Here is a 26,013-nt window from a genome sequence, read left to right as displayed (position 1 = left end):
TTGGATTGCCAATTTAAGGATAATGTTGATCTTATGGTGTTAAGTAGGCTATGATTGCACAATTTTGTTGTACAATATATATAGCTTGTTTGATTTAGCAAAATCATCATAGAAGCTCGAGGGGTCCACTTGTACACGTGTAAACACGGCACTTGAGTTCAATAGAAGTGCCTATTTAGCCCCATTTTTGCACATTTTTAACATACAAAAGAGTATTGATCATAGGGTAGATACACAAATAGAATAGGAAAAGGGAAATCCATATTTATGAGCGATTTATAGATTTGGGGTTTTAAAATTAGGCCTTGAATGCACATGATATACCTGAAGTTGCAACCCCCGAGTTTCACTAAATGTAAATTTTCTAAAGAGAAAATAATCATCTGGTAGATCTTTTATACAAAATAAATATCTTCTATAGAGAAAATAAACCATTTAGTAACCAGGCTTTTATATATATATATATATATATATATATATATATATATATATATATATATATATATATATATATATATATATATATATATATATATATATATATATATATATATATATAGCCCCATCTAAAAATAAGTCTCTATTAAGAGATATGATTCTCATGTCTTCCCAAGTGCTATGGCTAACATAACATTTTTGAAATATGAATCAGTACCATATTCATGATCATTGTAGTAAGCTACGAGTATATCATTATCGTGTGGTCTTTGTGATAGTGCATTGAGTACTCGATTGTACTTGCCTAGTATGCGAGCTATATGAAAATTAGATTGCAAAAGAAAAATTTCTCACCTCTTCTTTTCGTTGTTGACTTGGTTTAGATCATAAAGTACTTGAGACTCTAATGGTTCATCTGTACAATGAAGGGCGATTTAAGAAGATAGTGCTCTTATGTGACCAAGGCTTGTAAGGTAGCTAAAAGCTCTTTTTTTGAGTTTTTGATTTAGAGGGCAGTGTCTAAGCCTTTCACGCATTTTGATTTTTGAAAAATGGGCAAATGTGTTTTGGGATAGACAAGGGCGTGTGATATTGGTTCACTATAATGAATGTAATGTTGTAATTATGTGAGGACACCTTCTCCATGCGTAAGGAACTTACAAATGCAAAAATTTCATGTGCTGCCCAAATGAAATATGACAAACAAACCATGTGTGTGAAAACCTTCTTGAATTTTGACACCTTAGTGTATTTGATGATCTTAGATGGTCATACATAACTATATCTTCTTTCAACATATTAAACTGTATGTGAGAAAGAATTACTTTAAGAGTTCAAACTAGATGTGGACAACAATAAGAGAAAACACCACAAACTCCCACTAGCAACATTTTAAAATGCCAAGAGTAGAGAAACAAAGGTATGACATCGCCAGCTAGGGGGAGAAGTTCTTTACGGGTGCTCTTCACACACCGTCTTGCTCCACCAAGTCTCTTATTCCATGTCAAATTCGATGATGCAAAAGCGTAGAGACCAAGAGGAGAGAGAGAGAGAGAGAGAGAGAGAGAGAGAGAGAGAGAGAGAGAGAGTCATGAACCAATCAACCTTGGCAATGAATAATTGATACTTGTACAATGGGGGCAATGAGTTGCATATATACCCATCTAAGTAAACTTCCCTACCCAGACTTTGACACATAAGTAAAATAAATACCTAAAAACCAAAATAAATAATGGGATCACATTGGGCAGTTCACTTAAGGGCATAACTTCAACAAGTAAATCATGTTTTCATCTCCATGATTACTAGCAACTTGATCCAATGGATGTAAGGTTCATATTTTGTGTGTGTGTGTGTGTGTGGAAATCATGTTATTTCCATTATTACTAAATGATTTTCTCCAATGGACATAAGGTTCATACCTGCTCTCTCTTCCCTATATTGGGTAACTTAAGATCAAAGTGATATCATCACAGGCCTCATCACCAAGTATGTGTCCCCAACATCAGCCCAAAAGTGTCTATCATCAATAAGCACTTTCATGGATTGAACCTTTGTTTTTACTCGTTTTGGTTGCTCTGCTTCCCACTCATAGAAGCCAACACAAACAAATGTCTCCAAAACAACATTTTTATTTTGCAAAAGACTCTCCACAGTGTAGAAGTTAGTGCAAAATTTGGTTTCACATGGAAGCTTCAATATTGTGGACATACGTTGCCAATACATGTCTGGCACACGTCGTCTCTTCAAAATAAACTTCACCACCTTCCTTGCTTGATCCATAATGATTTTGAACCAATCAATGTTGTCTTTCTTATACCAATCCTGCAACACAAGATTCAATCTATGTGCATTGCAACCAAACATGTACAAGCTAGGAAAGCGCTCCTCCAAGAGACGACCCGCTGCTTTGCAATTTTTGGCATTGTCGATTATCACTTGTACTACATTTTGGACACCAACTTGATGAATTGTTTTTGTGATTATATCGGCTATATAGCTCCGTGACTTTATCTCACCCGAGCTATCAACCGATTTAATAAAGCACTCCCCTCGAGGATTGAATAGCATCACATTAATCAACGGCCTACGTTGGACATTTGACCATCCATCACTGACTATAGTGCATCCTTTTTTATTAATTGATTTCAAGATCAATTTATTAACTTCTTTTTGGGTGTCGACAAAGCATTTGTCCAAGACTGTTGTGCGCATTTGATGATATAATGGAGGGGAAAAACCAGCCCCATACTCACCGATCTTCTTCCATGCATGCTTCCATGACTTTCATGTGACCATCAACATAGAACCGCTTGTAAAATAGATGGCTTGTGCAAGAGCAGATTGTGCCTCTTCAAGAGTAGTTGCTCGAAAGCTTTTCTCTAGACTTACTTGCCTCATTCTATGCATTTCAAATTGGTACTCAGGCGATCCATCTTGAGTGCTAGCTCTTTGTGTGTGTGTGTGTGTGTGTGTGTGTGTGTGTGTGTGTGTGTGTTGGTTGGTTGGTATGGGGGGTGCACCACTATTTTGTATGCCTTGTGTTGGACAGCACTGCCTTGGTGCTCTGAAGCATAACGGCTTGGAGTCGATCGGGAGTCGGTATTATAGGTTACCTTGCATTGGTTACACCTCCTAACAACTCTCTCAAGCGTTTCGTAGCACTCTCATGACCTACACCATTACATCTGACTCCATTAGACATATAGTTGTTCCATTCCCTGATCCAAGGAAGCGTTCCCTAATATGAGGTGCACCTCTTGATTTTTATTTGCCACATAATTTGCAACATGAATCTATAAATGATCTTACGTTCTCAATAAATTGCCACTTAGGCCCTGGCACCTTACCACCGATGGCCTTGCGCTTACCTTTATTGGAAGCTCCATTGTTTGATACTTCACCACCAGTTGATGAGTGACTAGAAGTAGCTGCATTGATGTTTTGAGAGCAAGCATTGGCGTCCATGACAAGGTCACAAGCCACCTATACATTCATACAATCATAAAAATATTAAGTTTTTGAAAAACAGAATTTAATTGAACAATTGTCACTAATAAAGTAAAATAATATACATATAAACATAAAGCAAAAACAAGTGAAAATTCGATTTCAGCAATAGAAATGGGCAGACAAGTGTGCCGGTGTAGTGATCAGGAGCACTCCATTCCAACCATAGAAATGAGCCCCATGCACTTGCACCATCTAACCCTTCACAATGATGCTCCCTATCCAAACATGTTTCCATACGGATAGACACCAGGGAAAGGTAACTAAACCTAACAAACAACTACGTCGTGCAGTGATAAGAAGCGTTCCATTCCATCCATAGAAATGAGCTCCAAACACTTGCACCATCTAAACCCTTCATGAGGATGCTCACTACCCAAACCTATTTTCAAGCGGATAGACACCCAGGGGAGGTAACTAAACGTGATGGACAAGTACGTCGGTGTAATGATAAGGAGCGCTCCATTCCAACTATATAAATGAACTCCAAGCACTAGCACCACCTAACCCCTTCACGAGGATGCTTGCAATCCAAACCTATTTCTAGGCGGATAGACACCCAAGGTGGGTAACTATACGTAACAAAACAATACATAGGTGTACTGATAAGGAGCACTCCATTCCAACCATATAAATGAGCCCCAAGCACTTGCACCACCTAAACCCTCCGCAAGAATGCTCCCTACCCAAACCTAATTCTAGACGGATAGACACCCAAGGGGAAGTAAATTGTAATTGTTCGTGATGTTTAAAAATATAGGAGTCAAAGCTACCTAAATGAAAACCAACACCTCAACTAAGCCAAAAAGTGTGCCAAAATGGACGTGCAAGGACGGGACATCGTTTATATAGCCACCTCCAAAAATGGGGAGCAAGAGGAGGATATAACCGAGCTTGCCGGGCATGACAGCTTGCCCATCGGGCTAGACAGAATGCCCGTCGAGCTAACAGGAAAGGCCGGTTCTAGCAGGTGCTTGTGAATTTGATGTTATTAACACTCTCATGGAGTGTTAATAACATTAGTTATTACCACTTCACACTTCACGTGAAGATGTGAATGAAATCCCTAAAAATGACACATGGACTTTATGTGATTTGCCTCTTGGCAAAAAGGCCATTGGTACAAAGTGGGTTACAAGTTGAAATGCAACCCTGATGGTGAGATTGATTGTTATAAGGCTCGACTTGTTGCGAAGGATTATGCACAACAGAAAGGCATAGACTATGAAGAGACTTTTGCTCCCACTTGTCCTATAACTACTTGTGACACGAGCCGAGTTACAAACAAAGTAAAACCATAGTGATTGCAAGCCCATCGAGAAGTGTTAAAAAAAAATCAGTTGAAAACCCACTTATTCACGAAAGACTGTAAAAAGAAATTGTCCATAGTGATCTACAAGAATTATCAATCCACACACTGTGCAAATAGAAATTTGAAATGTCTATTCTAGTTCAGTGGTGGAAGGATCTAACTCCACAATTTTTGGATGTGGCTCAATCAATGATGCTTCCTGTAATGCGCGATCCACCTCCTCAACAAGTTTTCTATCTCGCTCTTGAATCTCTCCCAGTCTCGTTGGGCTTGCATTTCAAGAACAGAGCGCAGTTTGTTGGAGAACTCCTCGTTGCTCTCAAATATTGTCATCATTCGGCCCATCTAGCTCTCCAGTAAAGCCATTGCCCCATACTCACCTCTGTATTGTATGACAACGTTGTTCTCATGTGTATATTGGGCAAGCGGTTGCCAAAGAAACCAATGCCCAGGTTCCATACCTCCTGCACAACAAATGACAGTCAAAGACAATAGAGAAACTTTAATCTAAATAGAGGCCATAGGGGAGGGAGATGTAGAGCAAGGTAATGCAAGGGCAAAGGGAGAGAGGTGGGAGGCACGAGAAGGCAACGGTAAAGGCCATAGGGGAGGGAGATGTAGGGATGGGGTGAGAGTATGGGTGATCAAAGTGAGGAGGTGGGTAGAAGAATGCAGCAGTAGAGGTGGTAGGGAAGGGAGGGGCGTGGTGAGATAAGGGGAGGTAGGAGAGAGGGGGTAGGTGGGAGAAGGTAGTGGTAGAGGTGGTAGGGGAGGGAGAGAGGGAGATGTAGGGGCAGTAGGGACAAGATGAGAGTAGGGGCGGCAAGAGATGGGGTAGGCGAGAGAAGGCAGCAATAGAGGAGGTAGGGGAAGGAGAGAGGGAGGCAGTAGAGGGAGATATAGGGGCGGTAGGGACAGGGTGAGAGTAGGGGAAATAGGAGGTAGGAGATAGAGGGTAGACATTAGAGAGTGGGAGTGAATAGGAGTGAGGGAGCAAGGGGCCAGGAGTGAGGGGTAGGGAGTAGTAATGAGGAGGTAGTGGGCAGGGATGCAATGTGTGCTTGTGTGCGTGTTTTTGTGTGTGGTCTAAGTCCTCATTCATAGTGGATTGTTGTCACACTAAAGTTATGATTGCCGTTACATTCTAGTCCACATGGCCTGCTAGGTGACTATTATGTAACCGTAGTCCATCATGGAAGATGACATGAGGTTAAAAAAAAGAGACATTGTGACAAACACCCTCAGAGACCTTTAAAAGATAGAGGAAGAAGCACATATTTGCAAAAATGTGTGCGACGAAGGCCTTCAAAAAGAAAGGTTTTGCAAGTGAGGGTAGTTAGGGATGCTACAACAAAGGGTGGTGGCAGCTAGGGCACCCACAATAAGCAAAGTCACAAACATTAACTTAGAGGTTGAGCATGTAGGATAGTGTGGAGAGGGGCGTGTCGCCTTGGCACACCGGCACAATTGGCATCACTAGGGAGCCATAGAGAAAAAAACTCGAGAAGCGGAGCGTGTTACAAGGTGGCAAGACTAGGTGTCATATGGCACATGCAATAGTCATTGCAGCTTGGATTGCAGCAAATGACAATGACAATGACGAATAACAATCGTCAGGGCAACAAACTTAGGGAATCATAGGCCGAGCAGTAGTCCTACGGCAACATGCAATTACAATTACTGCAGTTGAGTCCATGCAGCGGCTGCCTACTCTCTCATGCAACAACCTGTTCTCCCTCACCTATGAACCACACAATCAACCACCCCAACCGACGCCAACAATTTATATATATATATATATATGTATGTATGTATATAATAAAAAATTTTCACTGCAGTTTGACGGTTGTGGAGTCAGCGCCAATTGTATATCTCTCTCCCTCTTACGCTCTCTCATCTTTGCATCACCAAGCATGCACATTGGCATAGTGGCATTCGATTGATTTCCTCCCCCCCCGCCCCGCTCTGCACAAAAAGAATGGCCAACTATAGGTCCCTCATGGACCCCCCTCAACACTATCTCACACGGGCATGGGCAGGAGAGGATCAATGGCCAAGCCTTTTTCGGGGAGCGCGGGCATCGTGGGCCGTTGATCTCGCGGCCCCCCCCGAATTTACCAGTTTGTTTGAATTTACTAAAGCTGACCCTTCTCCCAATGCTTTCATGGAGCACGCACAAGTGAGGTGGTTAAGGTGATAGGCTTGCAAAGGTGGCGTCTAGGGTTCAAGTCCGGCGGATGAGAGAGGGATGAGGGCGCTTGAGTTTACCCGTTTTCCCGAATTCACACAAACCGCATTGGGCGGCTCATATTTGCACCTTGCACCTGATCCCCGAATTGGGTGTGGGCCATTGATCCCCTCGTGCCCATGCCCCTGTGAGATAGTGAGGAGGGAGGACCTCTAGCATACACATACAATAATAACATAGCAAGAATAGTCACACTGGCCTGCAGAAGATGACGAAGAGTGTGCCCCCCTATCAAGCTTAATCGCAGGCTCCTAAGACTTCCCGAGTCCTTATATACGAGCCTTCTAAAATTTTAGATACGGGAACCCCAACACACCCCCCCCCCCCTCGGGTTTTATCCAAGCGAGAAAGGTTTAGGAAGTATACTGCCTGCCGTTGCAGGAAACCATGGCATTATTAGCTTCACCCCTCGTCTGCTTCATTACCAATGGTTCCGCTAGCTCTAATTTTTTGCGCCGAGCTCGCCCACTGCCAAGGTATGGACCTCATTTTTGTGTGTGTGTGTGTGAGAGAGAGAGAGAGAGAGAGAGAGAGAGAGAGAGAGAGAGAGAGAGAGAGAGAGAGAATGCCTGAAGCTACGCTATGCAAGAGTGTTGCAGTTTGACTTGAGGTTCTTTCTTTTTGAAGTGGCGCTTGCCACCAATAGGGCTGCAATGAATACAAGTTGTGCTCTTTTTTTGTTTTGTATCGATCTTTTCGGTTGGAATGATTCGTCCTCCTTGGTTGATTCCACTGACAGGCAGGATTCCAACATGATTTCTTTGGCTATTCCAGCCAAAATCATCTCATTGGAGACAACAAGAGAGTGGTGAAGGAGAAAAGCATAATTCTCTACCCTGATGCACTGGCCCCTAAGTCATGCCCCCCCATTGTTGTCAGTCCCTCTCCTGATCCATCTTGCACACACGACACGACACAAGCCATACTCACACATAAACAAGCGAAGAAAGTGGACATCAGGCGCACCTCCTAGCCATAGGGCCAATATAGGCTCACCCTTGAGCCTTGAATCCTTAGCCAATAGGCTAACTTGTGCCACAAGGGCTGCTGTCCCATACCACCAAGCCCACATCAATAGGGGTGTGGGGGTACAGCTACCAAGGGCCTAGAGTGTGGTGATCAGACAAGATGCCTCACAAATGAGAACATAGTCCCATTTATAGGACTCACCTAAGAAGTGACCATGCTCAAACTTAGCCGGACAGAGCTTAGGCACACATCCTTCAGGAAGTGCTATCCTCAACAATATCCTTGGTTATAAAACCGGAAAAATGCGTTAGTGATTCCCAAGTAGCACTCGACTTTGGTCGATGCTTCCACTTGATCAAATAGGCAAGAAGCCTTGCATTTGAAACTTTAATCAAGAACCAATTCAAGTTCAAGTGGAATGTAACGAGTGGTTTCCTTTTAACTCGGGATTTCCTCCAAAGGAATGACCTATTCATCGTGTCCTTCTTGACGTGACTAACATGGAACATGGGATGGATAGTAATGTCGGAAAATAGTTCCAGTTTGTAGGAGACATCACTAATCTTCTTGATAATTTGAAATGCTCCACAATATCGAGAAGATAATTTTGAGCATTGACCAATGTAGATTGATTCAAAATCTTTTGGTATCTTCAGGTACACCCACATACCCGAGCAGAGGTCATGAGGGTGTTGATGGTTGTTAGCATAAAAGTTAGCCTGAAGTTGGGTGCTTCGCTTAGCGATCATGAGCCATTACTCTCTGAGCTACGCAATCCCTCTTGCTCTTGTCACCAAAGCGAGGATCTATCAAGCAACACCCGTTGAGAGAAGCATAGAAGGCATATGAGATTTGAGTCAATGAAAGAGCATTCACCTTTGCGATTTTACTAAGGGCACCTACTAAGGGCATCACCCATTGCATTGGTAGTGCCTTTGCGGTAGCGTGTCTCGAAATTGAACTCCTGTTTGAGTTCTTGGGCCACCTTGCCTTGCGACCTTGAAGACCAGGTTGATCATAGAGATTTCAATGAATTGTCGTCAGTCCATACCACGAAGCGGACACGATAGAAGTAATGATGCCAAATTTTCAAAGCATTGATAACTGCTAGCAGTCTCTTCTCCTCTGTGGAGTAATGGGATTGTGTGAGCTTGTGACCTTCAAATGCTATAGGTCGACCATCTTTATGGAGATCAAATATTATGGCATAATCGTTGGCATCCGTTTCCACCACAAAGGGCTTGTTTGGATCCGCTATCTACAACCTCGATGCATATGTGACTAGTGTCACAAGACGGGCACCACGTGCCAATAGAAAAGAATAGACTGAACAGACTTTTAGCACTTCAATAACAAATGAACTAAGAGAGAGAGAGATGACACGCGACACGGAGTGACGGAATTCCACCCCAAAGAGTATTGGCCCCAAATCTTGGCGCCCCTTTCGGTATTTCTTTTTATTGCATCAACTCAGTACAAGCCGGTACTCGAGACTCTGCATCTTCTCCAGGAATCATGCCATAGAACGAGCCCTTAGCACATATTTAAAGGCCCTTGGCTTATGAAAAGCAGTTTACATGAAAAGCCTTCAAACTCAAAAGCTTCTAGTCCAAAAGCAATGCCAAAAAGCTGCCAACGTAAATCATGGAATTCCGTATAGTAGTCAGCACAAAACGCGAAAATCCGTACAGTCTGCCACATCATCATGTCAGCGCAATTTTTGGATTTTCCGTATAACTGCCACGTCATCAGCTACTACGCAATTCTTTCTCTGTGTGTGTGGGTCTTGCTTTATTTTAATCCTTTATGTCACTTGGGGCCCCATCGGACGGGGTCCCCATAAGTTGGTAGGACTTCTTCTTCTATTACTTGTTCTTCTTAGGGTTTAGGCCCCTCGGTCGACATCTACAAGTTGGCCCCATTCTTCAGGGCTTGACACGTCAGCAATCTGTGACAACTAGTTGCTTCAATGTTTGAAAGCATTGATCGAGCTCATTGGTCCACGTTATAAATGGACTAATACTACGTTCTTGCTTCTAACTTCCTTTAGCAAACAATTAAAGGGTTTAACAATCTTGCCTTAGTCCTTGATAAAAGTTTGAAAAATCGGTGAAATCGAGAAAAGATTTCATTTGCCGTATGGCTCGTAAAATAGGCCCTTCTAGGACGACTCGTACCTTTTCGGGATCAATTGGGATGCCATCTGCCGAGGTGACATGACCGAGGCATAAACGTGCAAATTTTTTTTTTTTTTTTTTTTTAGAGAGAGAGAGAGAGAGAGAGAGAGAGAGAGAGAGAGAGAGAACGCTGGTATGTGGAAGAGGGGGCGATCAACCCCCCATGACTACCAGAAAAGAGACCTGTACAATGATTAGATGATGATTGAATGTGGGTGCCCCCCCTGGCCCCATATATAGGTGCCCAAGGGGAGGTAGGGCAATGCCAGATAAAACCCCGCGACCCAGCTTGAAAAAAATAGGAATATAGAGGGCACCCGGACAAGGTGGACAGCCAACCTAGAAGTGGGCGGCCTGACAATGTAGCCTATATGCATATGCAAAGGGTGGCCAGCCCGGAGGCACAGTAGCCATACATTACATCAGCTGATCTATACCATGGAGTCTAAAGGCAACAAACAGTTGAGACATGACTCTTGATACGAGCTAGGCATCTCACTTGTGTGAATTTCTTGCTCTCTCTATAGCACTACGAGTGTCTACTGCATCACAATTTTGGGGTACGACCCAGCGGGTGCTTACTAAATCACCCCATACACATTGAGGATCACAATTTGATCTTTTATACTTTCAAGGAAAGAATTCCGCAATCTACCACGCGGTAGCGGAAAAAAATCAACTTTTTAAGTTGATTCTCATCATTCTGTACACGGTTAACTAGGTTGGTTACCGTTACCTGCTAGTTGCGCAGTTCTACAAAGGGTCTTACCAAGGCGTTTGACTACGTAGCTTCTACCCAACGGGTTTGGATTGTGAAGGCAACACCCAGGGTTTCTAGTGCAATGTTGCTTGTTTTTTCACACGTGGACGACGTGTTCCTCTGTATTTGAATACGGGTAAGTGAACATTCAGTTCAATCTCCAGGTACACATCTATTGATTTGATGATATTCCAGTTTTTAGTATGCATTGCTTGGTTTTTTCAAGTCGTTTAAATACGCTTGAATATTTCAGGGCCATGCCAAGGGCATGTCAAAGCAAGTATTTTGGGCCATAGTGTCCAATGTACATTATGTTGTTATGAATCCACTTGTAGGATTCGCTTTGGCACATGTTGTCACATGGGATACAACATGGTCTAGGGACTCAAGGAGTTCGGTTTAGCCAATGTGGAGCAATGAATGAGGGTCCCTCTCACTCTTGTCGCAGAGTGTTTAGAGTTACCTCCACACACAAGTACATTCGTACTTGACGGATGTTCTTTTTTTATACATCGTTACATGAGACTATTCCACATGTGGAGAATATGAGTCTCTGGATTCATGCCCTAGACCTGTGAAGCAGCTGAGTGGTGTAAGTCACCCCCTCTCAGCACCGGATACTCAACAACGCATGAAGTGTCACAAGAAGTGCACCAAGTGCCAATAGAAAAGAACAGACTGAACAAACTTTTAGCACTTCAATAACAATTGAACTGAGAGAGAGAGAGAGACGACACGCGACACGGAGTGGCAAAATTCCACCCCAGAGAGTATTGGCCCCAAACCTTGGCGCCCCTTTCGGTATTTCTTTATATTGCATCAACACAGTACAAGCCGGTACTCCAATCTCTGCACCTTCTCCAAGAAGCATGCGAGAGAATGAGCCCTTAGCACATATTTAAAGGCCCTTGGCCTATGAAAAGCACTTTACATGAAAAGCCTTCAAACTCAAAAGATTCTGGTCCAAAAGCATGCCAAAAAGCTGCCAATGTAAATCACGGAATTCTGTACAACTGCTAGCGCAAAACGCGGAAATCCGTACGACTTGCCACGTCAGCACTGTCTGCGTGATTTTCGAAAACTGCCATGTCATCAGCTGCGAGTCCTGCTTTATCTTAATTCTTTATGTCACTTGGGGCCCCATCGAACGGGGTCCCATAAGTTGGTAGGACTTCTTCTGTTACTTGTTCTTCTTAGGGTTTAGCTCCTCGGCCGGCATCTGTAAGTTGGCTCCATTCTTCAGGGCTTTGACACGTCAGCAGTTTGACACCCCCCCTTCTTGAAAGAAAGTAATTGTCCGCAATTACAGCATATCTGCAAAACAACTCAGGTTAGCTCAAAAATTTTCCGAGTTTGCTATTTTATTTTTGTCAAGGAGTTGGCTTCTCCTTTCGACTCTTTTGATCAAGGATTTGGCTTCTCGTTTCGTCTAGTTCGGAACTCTTGATATGCTAGCGTAGCAAAATTAGCCATCACACCCAGATCGCACTGATCTTCCACAGGTGTCTTGATGCACTAAAATTACATACCTACGTAATCTCATCCAGTTAGGAATATTCAGTTAATCTCATCCAGTTAGGAATATTCAGTTAATCTCATCCAGTTAGGAATATTCAGTAGTTGGCTCGTCACAATGCAACACAAATGCTTACATATGCGTGTTACAAGACACAACAAACAGTGCCGCTGAGCACTCCCCTGAGACAAACGGTCTGCGGTATAAAGCTACTCAATGTCTACCTCGTCACTCCCCCCGCAAATAACCTAAAAAGGTCCGGGCCATGAGCTCAAAGGACTGTAGAACCAAACGCTCCCCAGACCGCAATCTGCGCCGCTTGGAGGGTCAAGCATACAACCAAATGCTCCCGAGACATCGGCCTGCGTCGTTCCGAGGTTTTCTAGCATACAATGAAATGCTCCCCAGACATCGGCTTGCGTCGTTTCGAGGTTTTCAAACATACAACGAAACGCTCCCCAGGCATCGGCTTGCGTCGTTCCAAGGTTCAAACAATACCAAAACAGTATTTCTCACTTCTCCACCCGGGAGTAAAATCACCAATCATTGAAACGAGTATTTAAAACCAAAGTCAAACAATTCAAATCGGCACCAAGACAGGTTTAAAACAAATAGCATCCATTTCAAACAAATTTCAAACAATACTTTCTCAAACAATGTTCAAAAGTATCTAACTTAAAAACAACTAGAGAGGTAATTTAGGGCTTTGTTCGGACAACCGAACTTTGAGGACAATTGGCTTGCCCTTCTGCATCACGGTGATGGTTCGGTTCTGGAGCTGGAGAGTTGCATCATTCTTGTCGTGCCAGGGCATGCCCAAGAAAACGTTGCAATTGCCCAACTTCATAATGTGGAAATCGACTGTTCCATGATAATCTTGTATAGCCTAACAGACTTGGACACTCCAAGTCAGGAATCAATCGCGACAGCACCAAATAACCACTTCAAAACAATTCACAGATCACAATAGATTTGCATTGGCCCGATGGAGTTCCGTGCCTAGAGATATTGGCCCCAAAGACTGGCGCCCCTTTCGGTATTTCTTTTTGTATTAATCAGTTCAAAGTACAAGAGAGTGGCTCGGGTTTCACTCTCAGACTCTGTGTCCAGGTGCTCTGAGAAGTGAGGCCCTCACCACCAATTTAAAGGTTATAAGGGATGCCCAAAGCAGAGCCCCAAAAGCTTGAAAGCAAAAGCAAATTCTCTCTCTCTCTCTCTCTCTCTCTCTCTCTCTCTCTCTCTCTCTCTCTCTCTCTCTCTCTCTCGCAATGAGAGTTAAAATAAAGCAATTCAACTCTTTCTCTCATCAAAAATCCTTGCGTAGCAAAAAGTTAGGATTTGCGTCGCTCACTAATTTTAAAAAAAAAAAATAAAAAAATCGCCTCCGCGATTTTCAAAAATTAGGGTTTTTGGCAGAAATTAGGGTTTCTACTGTCCGTAGCCACGTCATCACTTTGTGACATACCCCCCTTTTGAAAGCTTTGTAATCGACCGCAATTACGCCTGTGCAAAATCATCAAAAGCCATAAACCATCTTAGCAGACACTGACTGTTAGTACCTACGTACTAGGAACACACATCTAGCACATGTACAAAATCGACAGTCACATCACAGGAAATCACCATACATCACAGGACATCACATGACATTCAACATTCATTCGGATCTTAGAGCATGATTTATTGGCACTGTAGCTAGCAATCACATCTAGGTCCAATCGGGACCTCATCGATGTCCGATTGACTAACCCCTATTGCAACCATGTCTATTCGAGATCAATCAGACCAAAATGCTCCAGTCATTTCGTCTATCAGTTCCTGCACTCAAAAGAAGTCAAGAACAAATCAGTATCTTCATCAGGAATTCCATTTCATAAAGTCATCCAGCAGAATACTGTCAGCTCTCAGTATCCCTGAAGCTCAAAGAGACATCAGTGACTTTAGTATCAAAATCAAGGCATCTGTTGGCAAAGGAGCGGAGTAACTCCCCTCTTGTGCATCCCACTGCGCCAGATCTTCGGCCAAGCTGAATTTCTTGGTTCCGTTTGGAGTAGACTATGCTAAACCAAAACATCGAGGTAAAGTTTCATAATCCGAGGAGTATCTGCTAGGTCCTCCTCCTCCATCCACTTCGCATCAAATGCAGGAAAGTTCTTGAACTTAACCAAGAACCGCCTTCGGACTTTACCTTTCTTCGTATCCTTATGTGCCAAATCTGTTGAGGAACAAGGATCTCCTCGTTTTCATCCACTTAGGGTTGCTCATTAGGCTTCCCATCATCAGACACATCACCTTTAAAAGGTTTCAAGAGACTCACATGGAATGCATGGTGAATCCTCCAAGTATCTGGCAGTGTCAATCGGAAGAAGACATCATTTATCTTTTCAGTGATCTGGAAAGGTCCGTAGTATCGCATACTAAGCTTTGGAAAAAGCCTCTCCTTTCCCTTTTTCTTTCGTAGGCGTGCCTTCTCAAAACGTAAGAGCACCCAATCATCCTCCTTCAATTTCATGTCGCGACGATGGCGATCCGTTGCCTTTTTCTGTCGTTCTTGAGACTTCTACAAAGTCTCGCGAACCTTGGCAAAAGCCATATCCAAATCTCGCGAATATTCATCCGCTTCAAATATCTAATCTTTCGTGCTCAGGAAGGATTGAACCTTCGCAGCACTTTCAACAATCTCAAATGGCGTCTTCCTCGTCGAAGAGTGTATCTTGTTATTGTAGGCAGATTCCACCAAAGGTAAGTTCTTTTCCCATTGAGTCTTCTGATCCCAGATACAAGACTTCAATAAATCTAAAATCACTGAATTGGCAATCTCACATTGCCCGTCAATCTGCAAGTGGAACGATGACGAGAACTGCAACCGCGTGCCAATGTTCTCCCAAATTGCCTTCCAAACAAACTCATAAATCTGGGGTCTTTGTCGGAGACAATCGTCTCAGACGTGCCATGTAATCGGAAAATCATCGTGATCATTCTGTGTTCTCCGGAGATCAAAACTGAAATCCATTTCAATATTTTCCCCAGGGGCGGGTGGGTATGGGTAAAGGAACTTGACCTTCTGGCATACTGCGCACAAACTCTTCCACATCCTTTTTGAGTCTCGGCCAAAAGAAGTATCTCTTTACCCCTTCATGGTGGTAGCAATGCCACGGTGACCCGTAAAAGGTGGACAATGGCATTCAGTCATAACCTTTTCCCGCAACGGTTGTGTAACGCACAACATAGTCTTTCTCATCAAGTAGCCTTCTCGAAGGGAGTATCCAGCTACTGTCTCCCCATCCCGTATCCGTGTGAAAATATCTGCAAAATCTGTATCTGTGGCATACTGATCGACCATATCCTCGAAGCTCCTATGATGTATCGCGGAAATAGTGAGAACCAACGGCTTCTGAGACAAAGCATCTGCCACCACATTCTTCTGTCCCTGCACATGGACAATTTGGAAGTGAAACTGTGACAAGATGTTCGCCCACCGCATCTGCTTTTCCGAAAGCTGCTTCTGTGACAAGAAGTAGCGCAAACTCTGATGGTCTGTAAAGACAATAAAATCCGCTCCGAGTAGGTAATGCCGCCACTGAGTAAGAGCATGGATAACCACCAAAAGCTCTTTCTTATAAATCTGTGCTGTCATCTCCGGCCTAGAGAACAATCGGCTCTCGTAAGCAATGACATGGCCTTCTTGCATCAAGACCGCACCCAGACTACGACCATAAGCATCACAAAATGCTTCAAATGACTTCTGCAAGTCCGGCAAAGTCAAATCTAGTCCTGTAGTCAATTTCTCTTTCAATGTCTGAAAGGTAGTCACCTCTGTGGATCCCCACGAGAAACGGACTCTTTTCTGTATCAAGAATATGCAAAGGGGAAGCAACCTTTGCATGTTCTTTTCTGTATCAAGAACATGCAAACGGACTCTTTTCTGTATCAAGAACATGCAAAGGGGAAGCAACCTTTGCAAACTTTCGAATGAACCGCCTGTAGTACGAACACAGTCCCAAGAAGCTTTCAACTTCATGGACATTCTTCAAATCAGGCCAATCACGGATAGTGTCTATCTTGGCCGGATCCATTTGCACTCATGTTGCTGAGACAAAGTATCCCAAAAAAGTTTATCTCTGAAGCAGATGATCTCTGTGTTCTACCTCATTCTTGGAGAGAACAATGATATCATCAAAGAAAGTGCCAACAAATAGCCTGTACTCTCGAAAAATCCTGTCCATCATCCGGTTAAATGTCGTAGGAGCATTGATTAAGCCAAAAGGCATCACCAAAAACTCAAATAACCCAAAAGTCGTCCGAAAGACTGTCTTATAGACGTCTTCCGGCGCGATTCAGATCTGATGATATCCACTCTTCAGGTCAATCCTGCTACAGCACGAGGATCCCTGTAACCTGTCGAGTAGATCATCGATCCTAGGAATCGGAAATCTGTTCTTGATGGTGATTTTGTTGAGAGCTCTATAATCGATGCACATTCTCCAAGGTCCGTCTTTCTTCAAATCCAACAACAGTGGAGAGCAATACGATGAATTACTATGTTGGACAAGACCCTTTTCCAAGAGGTCTTTCACTTGGTTCATAATCTTTTTCAGTCTGTACTCGTCTCACACGGTAAGGTGGCCGGTTCGATGGTGTGCTTCAAGGTATCAGATCAATGGTATGATCTTTAGGCCCTCTGAAAAACAATCGGCTCCCAAAAGAATGAGTGAAGAAACTGAAATTTATCAAGTACAATCTCTAAGCCCTTTATTTATGAAAGTCGCTTTCTCGGCCCGGTAGTCAACCACGGCGTAGTTCTTGTGGTACCAAGGGATCCTGAGTAGAACGTCACTCGCGTGCCCTGAACACCCTTGTCATTGCAAACGAAGTTTGCCAATGCTCGGTGTAATGGCAACATCCCATCCGGGTGCCAGTCGAACTACCTCCGCCTGTGGCGTCAGTCTGTCGGGCATAATTCCAAATCGAGCCGCCAATTCCAAGTGAAAAGAAGTTGGCCTTGGCTCCTTCAAAAGAGCTTCCTGATCCTTCACTTTGCCCCAAAAGCGGCAAAGTTTGTACTTTCATTCATTAGATTCGGTGCAGGTCCCACACCATGTGGTACCAGTTCTGCTTTTCTATCTGCCTTTTCTGCCACGTTTCTCAGCTGCTCTCGAACTCTCAGGCCTGCCGTCGTCTTTATCATTTTGTTCTTTCTGTGCCTTTTAGGGCACTTCGTGGAGATATGTCCATGTTCCCCGCATCCAAAGCACTTCCCCTCTGTGATGAAGCGAGCTCTCTCCTCAGGAGTAAGCTTGAGTCGTGCATCCTTTTTCTCTGGGTTGCTCTTTTTCTTTCTACTTTCATTCCCAGAAGTCTGTTCGGCTCGTTGTGTCATGGTCTCATCTGTGGGGTAGGTCAGACTGCTAGAGTGAATGGCAAAGCCCCGCTTCGCATGACTCATCAACTCCTGAATAGAAGCTGACTTCTGTTCCAAGCAGTGATCTCGGATCTCTGTAGGTAGACCCAAGGTGAACCGCTCAATCTGTTCTCTGAACGAGATCTTCTTGAATGAAGAGGCGGGTAGAAAAGAGCTCCAGAATCTTTCACAGTAAGCATTGATTGTATCTTTCTTGGTCATCCGAAGATGGTTCCAAGCACCTCGTATATCTCGTTCATATTCTTGTGTCAACCAAGAAGAAATAAAAAGCTTCTTAAATTTCAGCCATTTAATTGGCGCAGTCTTGTTTTAAAGAAGCGGGACCACCAAGGACGAGCATTCCCCTTTAAGTAAGAGGTAGCTCTCCGAATCTTGGAGTGCTCTGAATAGCGTCCTCCTGCGAAAGCGATGTCAAACTGCTGTATAAAAGACAAAGCCTTCGAAGCATCTGAGTATCCTGAAAAAGTATCAAACTTGATCGAGTGGCCACCTTCCTTAAACTCTCGGACTTTCTTGCTTTTATAATCGAGAAAGTCATACTGGTTGGCTATGTAAAAATTCTTCTTGTTCGCATAGAAGTTTCCTCATCAGAATCTGAGCTGTCTATAGACGACTCCTTAGTAGAACTGTCAGTCTTTGGGCGAGATTTAGCCTTCTTTGCCTTTTTCTTGCCCTTTCCGAAGCTTTGTTTCTTGCTTCGCTTTTTACCTTTTCTGTCTTCTTCGATCAAATCTGAAGAGCTAGAAGAACTATCAGAAGAAGAAGAAGAAGAAGAAGAAGAACTGGGTACTCCTTAAATCAAGCACGCTTTTTCTGTTTCTTTGCCTTATCAAAAGTTGACTGACGACCCAAATATCCCGGGAAGTCAGTGCTTTTCTTCTGCTTTTTGCCGTGCTTTTTGGCTTCTTTTGCACGTCAAAAAGCTGGGCGATCCGTGCATCAACCACCTCTTCTAATTCCTTCTCTGAATATTTCTTGTGAGCAGAAGGTTTCTTGAGAGTGGGTTTCGGGGGTGGTGTAGTGGTTTTCTGCCACCACTGCTCATGCACTTCCTGAAAAGAAGTCTCGCTGATATATTTTGCCAATCTCGGATCCTTCGCAAAACTGAGCATCATCTTTGTTGCATCGCCGATCAATGGCGACGCTCCATCTCTCGCCGCTCCGCCTGAGTAGGCCAAGGCGGGCCATACTCCGCGGGAATCTTCGTTGTGATCCCTGCCCGCATCTCCAGATGCAGAGGGAGTCGATTGATCCTTGCATGAAGCCATAGGTGCCGCGGAAAAAAAGATTGGGGATCGGATTTCCCGTAGAAGAGAAATCGGCCGTGCTCTGATACCACTCAACGGACTTGGATACTCCAAGTCAAGAATCAATCGCGACAGCACCAAATAATCACTTCAAAACGATTCACAGATCACAATAGAATTGCACCGGCCCGGCGGAGTTCCGTGCCTAGAGATATTGGCCCCAAAGACTGGCGCCCCTTTCGGTATTTCTTTTTGTATTAATCAGTTCAAAGTACAAGAGAGTGGCTAGGGTTTCACTCTCAGACTCTGCGTCCAGATGCTCTGAGAAGTGAGGCCCTCACCACCAATTTAAAGGTTACAAGGGATGCCAAAAAGCAGAGCCCCAAAAGCTTGAAAGCAAAAGCACATTCTCTCTCTCTCTCTCAATGAGAGTTAAAATAAAGCAATTCAACTCTTTCTCTCATCCAAAATCCTTGCGTAGCAAAAAGCTAGGATTTGCGTCGCGCATTAAATCGCCTCCGCGATTTTCAAAAATTAGGGTTTTTGACAGAAATTAGGGTTTGCAGGAATTTTAGGGTTTTTGGTAGAAATTAGGGTTTCTGCTGTCCGTAGCCACGTCATCACTTTGTGACATATAGTCACTGGAAGTGCACCAATGAGCGGTACCACTTTCTGAGTTTGCCTCGTGGCTAGCTCAGCTTCAATTCCTCCACCCTCTGCATTATAATCAAAGTGTATCTGCTTCAAGAATTTTGGATGGATGAAGTTCTCCATAGCTCTGGGGTCAAAGAAAATAAGGGCTTTCAAGCCGTTGACTGTTCCATAAGCTCTGCATAATTCATTAAAACTCTCGAGGTGTATACCATAAATATCGGGTACTAGTCCAATAACAGGTCTAGCCTTCTTGGCTGGAGGTGGCCCCGGGGATTTGTCTGACATGGGAGCAGAAGGTTGCACTGAGGATGTTGAGGCTAGCGCAGGACATGTATTGAACGTATGCCCTGTTTGGAAACATTCGAAGTATCGGCCTTCTTGTAACAAGGCGTCTGGTTGACGTTGTGTCAGACGAGGCCGTTGAGGTTGGTTTTCATGGGATTCCCGAGAATTTGTTCGTTGTTGTCGGGAGTTCTGGTTAGTGGCCAGAGGTTCTTCTGTGGTAAACTCCAACTTTCCTTTCTTGAGCTTGTAGCTGACCGCAGCATAGTCCATAAGCTCTTGCATGGTAGAACAATATTCCTGCAATGGTGACGGTAGTCCAATGGTGTAGCGCTCGCACTGGTCCTCCAAGGAAATGAACTTAAAGAAGGACACCGGAAGGTACATGTCGAGAATCCTTTGGTTATAGTCGTCCATGGTTTCGGTGGCAAGCATTTTCAAGTTGCCCCACTTCGCCAAAATCCGGACTTCAAAGATCGAAGTCATGTAACTACGTGCAAAAACTGTCTTGAAAGCTTGCCATGTCCTTGGAGCATGCGGTTGTGTCGCGATTGAACTCCACCATTGCATAGCATTATCTTTAAGAAATCCCATTGCTCGAGAAATCTGTATAGTTCCCCAAAGCATAGATGTTGTCGAATTGCTGTAGGAACTGCAATGCTTTCTTGCGATCTTTCACCTCGGAAAAAGTGAAAAATTTGAGTGTCATGCCGCCATCTTTGAAATCTTTGGGTTGGTTAGGCGCATATCCCGGGTATGGATAATAAGGGTATCCATATGGGCTCCAACCATTGTAGCCTAGTGGCGGCGGCGGTGGAGGTGGGGGCAATGGCGACTGCACTGGATCAGGGTCATATGGTTGCACCATATTCCTGAAGACTCCCCTGTTCGGAACAAACGGCTGAGAAGGTTGCCGGTTGGAAGCTCTTGTACTTTCTAATGCTGGAGGAGGAGGTACCACCTGGGGCATCCGAGGGGGTAACATGTAGTTCAAAAATTGTTGAAAACTTTGCAGCATCGGAAGATTCAGCTGAGGATGCCGCGAAAGAATGTCGTGAAGCTCGTTGAGTAGAAATTGCAAATATTTTGCTGAATCCATGAATTCTATGTCTTGGGCTCTTTATGGCTTATGCTTTGTAAGACAGAGCGATGAAGACGGGAGCGCGCCCGATGCGCGATGAAGTAAGGGTAGGAGTGCCTAATAAGTGCGGGTTCGGGATCCGAAGATACTTCAAGTAAAAATTCCAATAGCTCTGTTTGCTCTTTTGTAGGACCGGTGTGCTTTCAGAAAAGCACATGCCTGGTGCTCTGATACCACTGTCACAAGACGGGCACCACATGCCAATAGAAAAGAACAGACTGAACAAACTTTTAGCACTTCAATAACAACTCAATTGAGAGAGAGACGACACGCGACACGGAGTGGCATAATTCCACCCCAGAGAGTATTGGCCCCAAACCTTGGCGCCCCTTTTTTCATCCGAGTTACAACTAGTTGATATTGTGCTAATTCTTTCTATCTTTTGTGGTGCGTATGCCCTATCAACTACCTCATTTTTGTGCTAATTTTTTCGATTTAATGCTTCTTTTAGTGCTAGGCTTCATTATGACCGAGTCCTGCCCTTGATCTTCGGAGTCATGACAGAAACTCACTACGTTGAACTTTGTGTTGATGTATGCTCATGTGTGTGTGCGTGTGGGGTGTGTTGTGTTGGGGAGCATATGTTAGTACCTAGTTCTACACCCACTATTGGGCACTGACGACGTTAGTGGGGATGTCGTGGTATTTAGTCAATACTATGCATGATGGAGCTGATGGTTATATTGTCTTGTGGGTGACTACCATGGGTCTATACCTTGCACTTTCCTTCAAGGGTGAATCTGGGCTTATCCTGGATTCATCTAGGTATATATATTTCTTTATATTGCATCAACACAGTACAAGCCGGTACTCCAGTCTCTGCACCTTCTCCAGGAAGCATGCCAGAGAATGAGACCTTAGCACACATTTAAAGGCCCTTGGCCTATGAAAAGCAGTTTACATGAAAAGCCTTCAAACTCAAAAGCTTCTGGTCCAAAAGCAATGCCAAAAAGCTGCCTGTGTAAATCACGGAATTTCGTACAACTGCCAACGCAAAATGCGGAAATCCGTACGGCCTGCCACGTTAGCATTGTCCGCGTGATTTCCAAAAACTGCCACGTCATCAGCTGCGGGTCCTGCTTTATTTTAATTCTTTATGTCACTTGGGGCCCCATCGGATGGGGTCCCCATAAGTTGGTAGGACTTCTTCTTCTGTTACTTGTTCTTCTTAGGATCTGGCAGGTCTGCAAAAAACACCGGCAGGTCTGCAGAAAACGCTGGCTGATCTGATCTTCTTGGGAGGAGAGCCTGATGTGGAAGAAGCGCCGGTCCCATGGAGAGCTTGAAGCTGCTGTCACAAAGTGATGACGTGGCGGATAGCAGAAACCCTAATTTCTGCCAAAAACCCTGATTTCCGGAAATCGCGGAGGTTGATTTTTATTTATTTATTTATTTTTTGAATGATGAGCGACGCGAATTTCGCTTTTGAAAAGAATGCTATTTTTTAACAAAAAAAAAGGAGAACTTGAGAGAGAAGAGCTCTTGAACTCTTATGCTTTTTATTTTAAAAGCTTTTGGGGCTTTGCTTTTGGGAATCCCTTGTACCTTTAAATATGTGGAGAGGGCTTCACTTCTCAGAGCATCTGGACGCAGAGTCTGAGAGTGAAACCCTAGCCACACTCTTGTACTTTGATCTGATTAATATAAAAAGAGATACCGAAAGGGGCGCCAGTCTTTGGGGCCAATATCTCTAGGCATGGAACTCGGCCGGGCCAGTGCAAATCTATTGTGATATGTGAATTGTTTTGAAGTGGTTATTTGGTGCTGTCGCGGTCGATTCTTGACTTGGAGTGTCCAAGTCTGTTACAGTGGTATCAGAGCACGACCGATTTCTCTTCTACGGGAAATCCGATCCCCGAATTTTTTTCCACGGCACCTATGGCTTCAGGCAATGATCAGTCGACTCCCTCTGCATCTAGAGATGCGGGCAGGGATCACAACAAAGATTCCGGCAGAGAGTATGGCCCGCCTTGGCCTACTTAGGCGGAGCGGCGAGAGATGGAGCCTCGCCAGTTGATCGGCGATGCAACAAAGATGATGCTCAATTTGGCCAAGGACCCGAAGATGGCAAAATATATGAACCAGACCTCTTTGGAAGAGGTACAGATGGAGTGGCAGAGAACCACAACACCACTCCCGAAACCCGCTCTCAAGAAACCTTCTGTCTCCAAGAAAATATACGGAGAAGGAACTGGAGAACGTGGTTGATGCACGGATTGCTCAGCTTTTTGACGCGCAAAAGAAAGCCAAAAAGCACGGCAAAAAGCAGAAGAAACGCACTGACTTTCCAGGTTATTTGGGTCATTAGTCGACTTTTGACAAGGCAAAGAAATAGAAGAAGCGTGTTCGATTGGAAGGAGTACCCAGTTCTTCTTCTTCCTCTTCTTCTGATAGTTCTTCTAGCTCCTCGGATTCGAGCGAAGAAGACAGAAAAGGTAAAAAGCAAAGCAAGAAACAAAGCTTCGGAAAGGGCAAGAAAAAGGCAAAGAAGGCTACATCTCGCCCAGAGACTGACAGTTCTACTGAGGATCGTCTACAGACAGCTCAGATTCCGATGACGGGAACTTTTATGCGAACAAGAAGAATTTTTACAAAGCCAACCAGTATGACTGTCTCGAAGATAAAAGCAAGAAAGTCCGAGAGTTTAAGGAAGGTGGCCACTCGATCAAGTTTGATACTTTCTCAGGATACTCAGATGCTTCGAAGGCTTTGTCTTTTATACAGCAGTTTGACATCGCTTTCGGGGGAGGACGCTATTCAGAGCACTCCAAGATCCGGAGAGCTGCCTCTTATTTTAAGGGGAATGCTCGCACTTGGTGGTCCACGCTTCTATTAAGCAAGACTGTGCCAGTTACATGGTTGAAATTTAAGAAGCTTTTTATTTCTTCTTGGTTGACGCAAGAATATGAACGAGATGTACGAGTTGCTTGGAACCATCTTCGGATGACCAAGAAAGATACAATCAATGCTTATTGTGAAAGATTCTGGATCTCTTTTCTACCCGCCTCTTCATTCAAGAAGATCTCGTTCAGAGAACAGATTGAGCGGTTTACCTTGGGTCTACCTACAGAGATCCGAGATCACTGCTTGGAACAGAAGTCAGCTTCTATTCAGGAGTTGATGAGTCATGCGAAGCGGGGCTTTGCCATTCACTCTGGCAGTCTGACCTACCCCACAGATGAGGCCATGACACAACGAGCCGAACAGACTTCTGGGAATGAAAGTAGAAAGAAAAAAGAGCAACCCAGAGAAAAATGATGCACGACCCAAGCTTACTCCTGAGGAGAGAGCTCGCTTCATCAGAGAGGGGAAGTGCTTTGGATGCGGGGAAGAGGGACATATCTCCGCGAAGTGCCCTAATAAGGCACAGAAAGAACAGAATGATAAAGACGATGACAGGTCTGAGAGTTCGAGAGCAGCTAAGGAATGTGGCAGAAAAGGCAGATAGAAAAGCAGAACTGGTACCACATGGCATGGGACCTGCATCGAATCTAATGAATGAAAGTACAAACTTTGCCGCTTTTGGGGCAAAGTGAAGGATCAGGAAGCTCTTTTGAAGGAGCCAAGGCCAACTTCTTTTCACTTGGAAATGGCGGCTCGATTTGGAAATTACGCTCGACAGACTGACGCCATAGGCGGAGGTAGTTCTCGACTGGCACCCGGATGGGATGTTGCTATTACACCGAGCATTGGCAAACTTTGTTTGCAATGACAGGGGTGTTCAGGGCACACGAGTGACGTTCTACTCAGGATCTCTTGGTACCACAAGAACTACGCCGTGGTTGACTACTGGGCCGAGAAAGCGACTTTGATAAATGAAGGGCTTAGAGATTGTACTTGATGAACTTCAGTTTCTTACTCATTCTTTTGGGAGAGAACTGAACGATGGATAAAGAACGCCAAGATTTTTCTCCACACTCATGCCGATTGCTTTTCAGAGGGCCTGAGGATCAAACCATTGATTTGATACTTGGAAGCACGCCACCGAATCGGCCACCTTACCGTGGAGCCGAGTACAGAATGAAAAGATTATGAACCCAGTGAAAGACCTCTTGGAAAAAGGGTCTTGTCCAACCTAGTACTTCACCGTATTTCTCTTCAGTGTTGTTGGTTTTGAAGAAAGACGGATCTTGGAGAATGTGCATCGATTATAGCACTCTCAACGAAATCACCATCAAGAACAGATTTCCGATTCCTAGGATCGATGATATACTCGACAGGTTACAGGGATTCTCGTGCTTTAGCAGGATTGACTTGAAGAGTGGATATCATTAGATCAGGATAGCGCCAGGAGATGTCTACAAGACAGCTTTTCGGACGACTTTTGGGTTATTTGAGTTTTTGGTGATGCCTTTTGGCTTAACCAATGCTCCTGCGACATTTAACCGGATGATGGACAAGATTTTTTGAGAGTAGAGGCTATTTGTTGGCACTTTCTTTGACGACATCATTGTTTTCTCCAAGAATGAGGCAGAACACAGAGATCATCTGCTTCAAGTCTTTCAGGCATTACGAGATCACACGTTAGTGATTAATGCAAAGAAAAGTGAATTTTTCGTACCAAAGATACACTTTTTGGGACACATTGTGTCAGCGGCAGGAGTGCAAATGGACCCGGCCAAGATAGAGACTATCCGTGATTGGCCCGATTTGAGGAATGTCCATGAAGTTAGAAGCTTCTTGGGACTGTGTTCGTACTACAGGCAGTTCATACGAAAGTCTGAAGAGGTTGCTTCCCCTTTGCATACCTTGACACAGAAAGGAGTACCTTTTTCGTGGGGACCCACAGAGGTGACTGCCTTTCGGACATTGAAAGAGAAATTGACTACGGGACCGAT

General features: G+C 44.2%; 1 protein-coding gene across 2 annotated transcripts in view; it reads left to right on the top strand.

The window, feature by feature from the left end:
* Positions 1-7,199: 7,199 nt before the first annotated feature.
* Positions 7,200-26,013, top strand: part of CJD1 (Chloroplast J-like domain 1) — a 106,574-nt gene continuing 87,760 nt past the window's right edge. Inside the window, exon 1 of one of the 2 annotated variants that reach the window (XM_086530048.1) lies at positions 7,200-7,483. In XM_086530048.1, coding sequence (XP_086386174.1) covers positions 7,395-7,483 — 89 coding nt within the window. In that variant the 5' untranslated portion in view covers positions 7,200-7,394. The remainder of the gene's footprint in view (positions 7,484-26,013) is intronic. The other variant, XM_086530049.1, reaches the window with a different exon arrangement.

Source organism: Adiantum capillus-veneris, chromosome 15 (assembly GCF_014529385.1).
Source record: "Adiantum capillus-veneris isolate H3 chromosome 15, ASM1452938v2, whole genome shotgun sequence".
NCBI classification, from domain to species: Eukaryota; Viridiplantae; Streptophyta; class Polypodiopsida; order Polypodiales; family Pteridaceae; genus Adiantum; species Adiantum capillus-veneris.
This window is presented reverse-complemented; position numbering and strand designations above follow the sequence as displayed.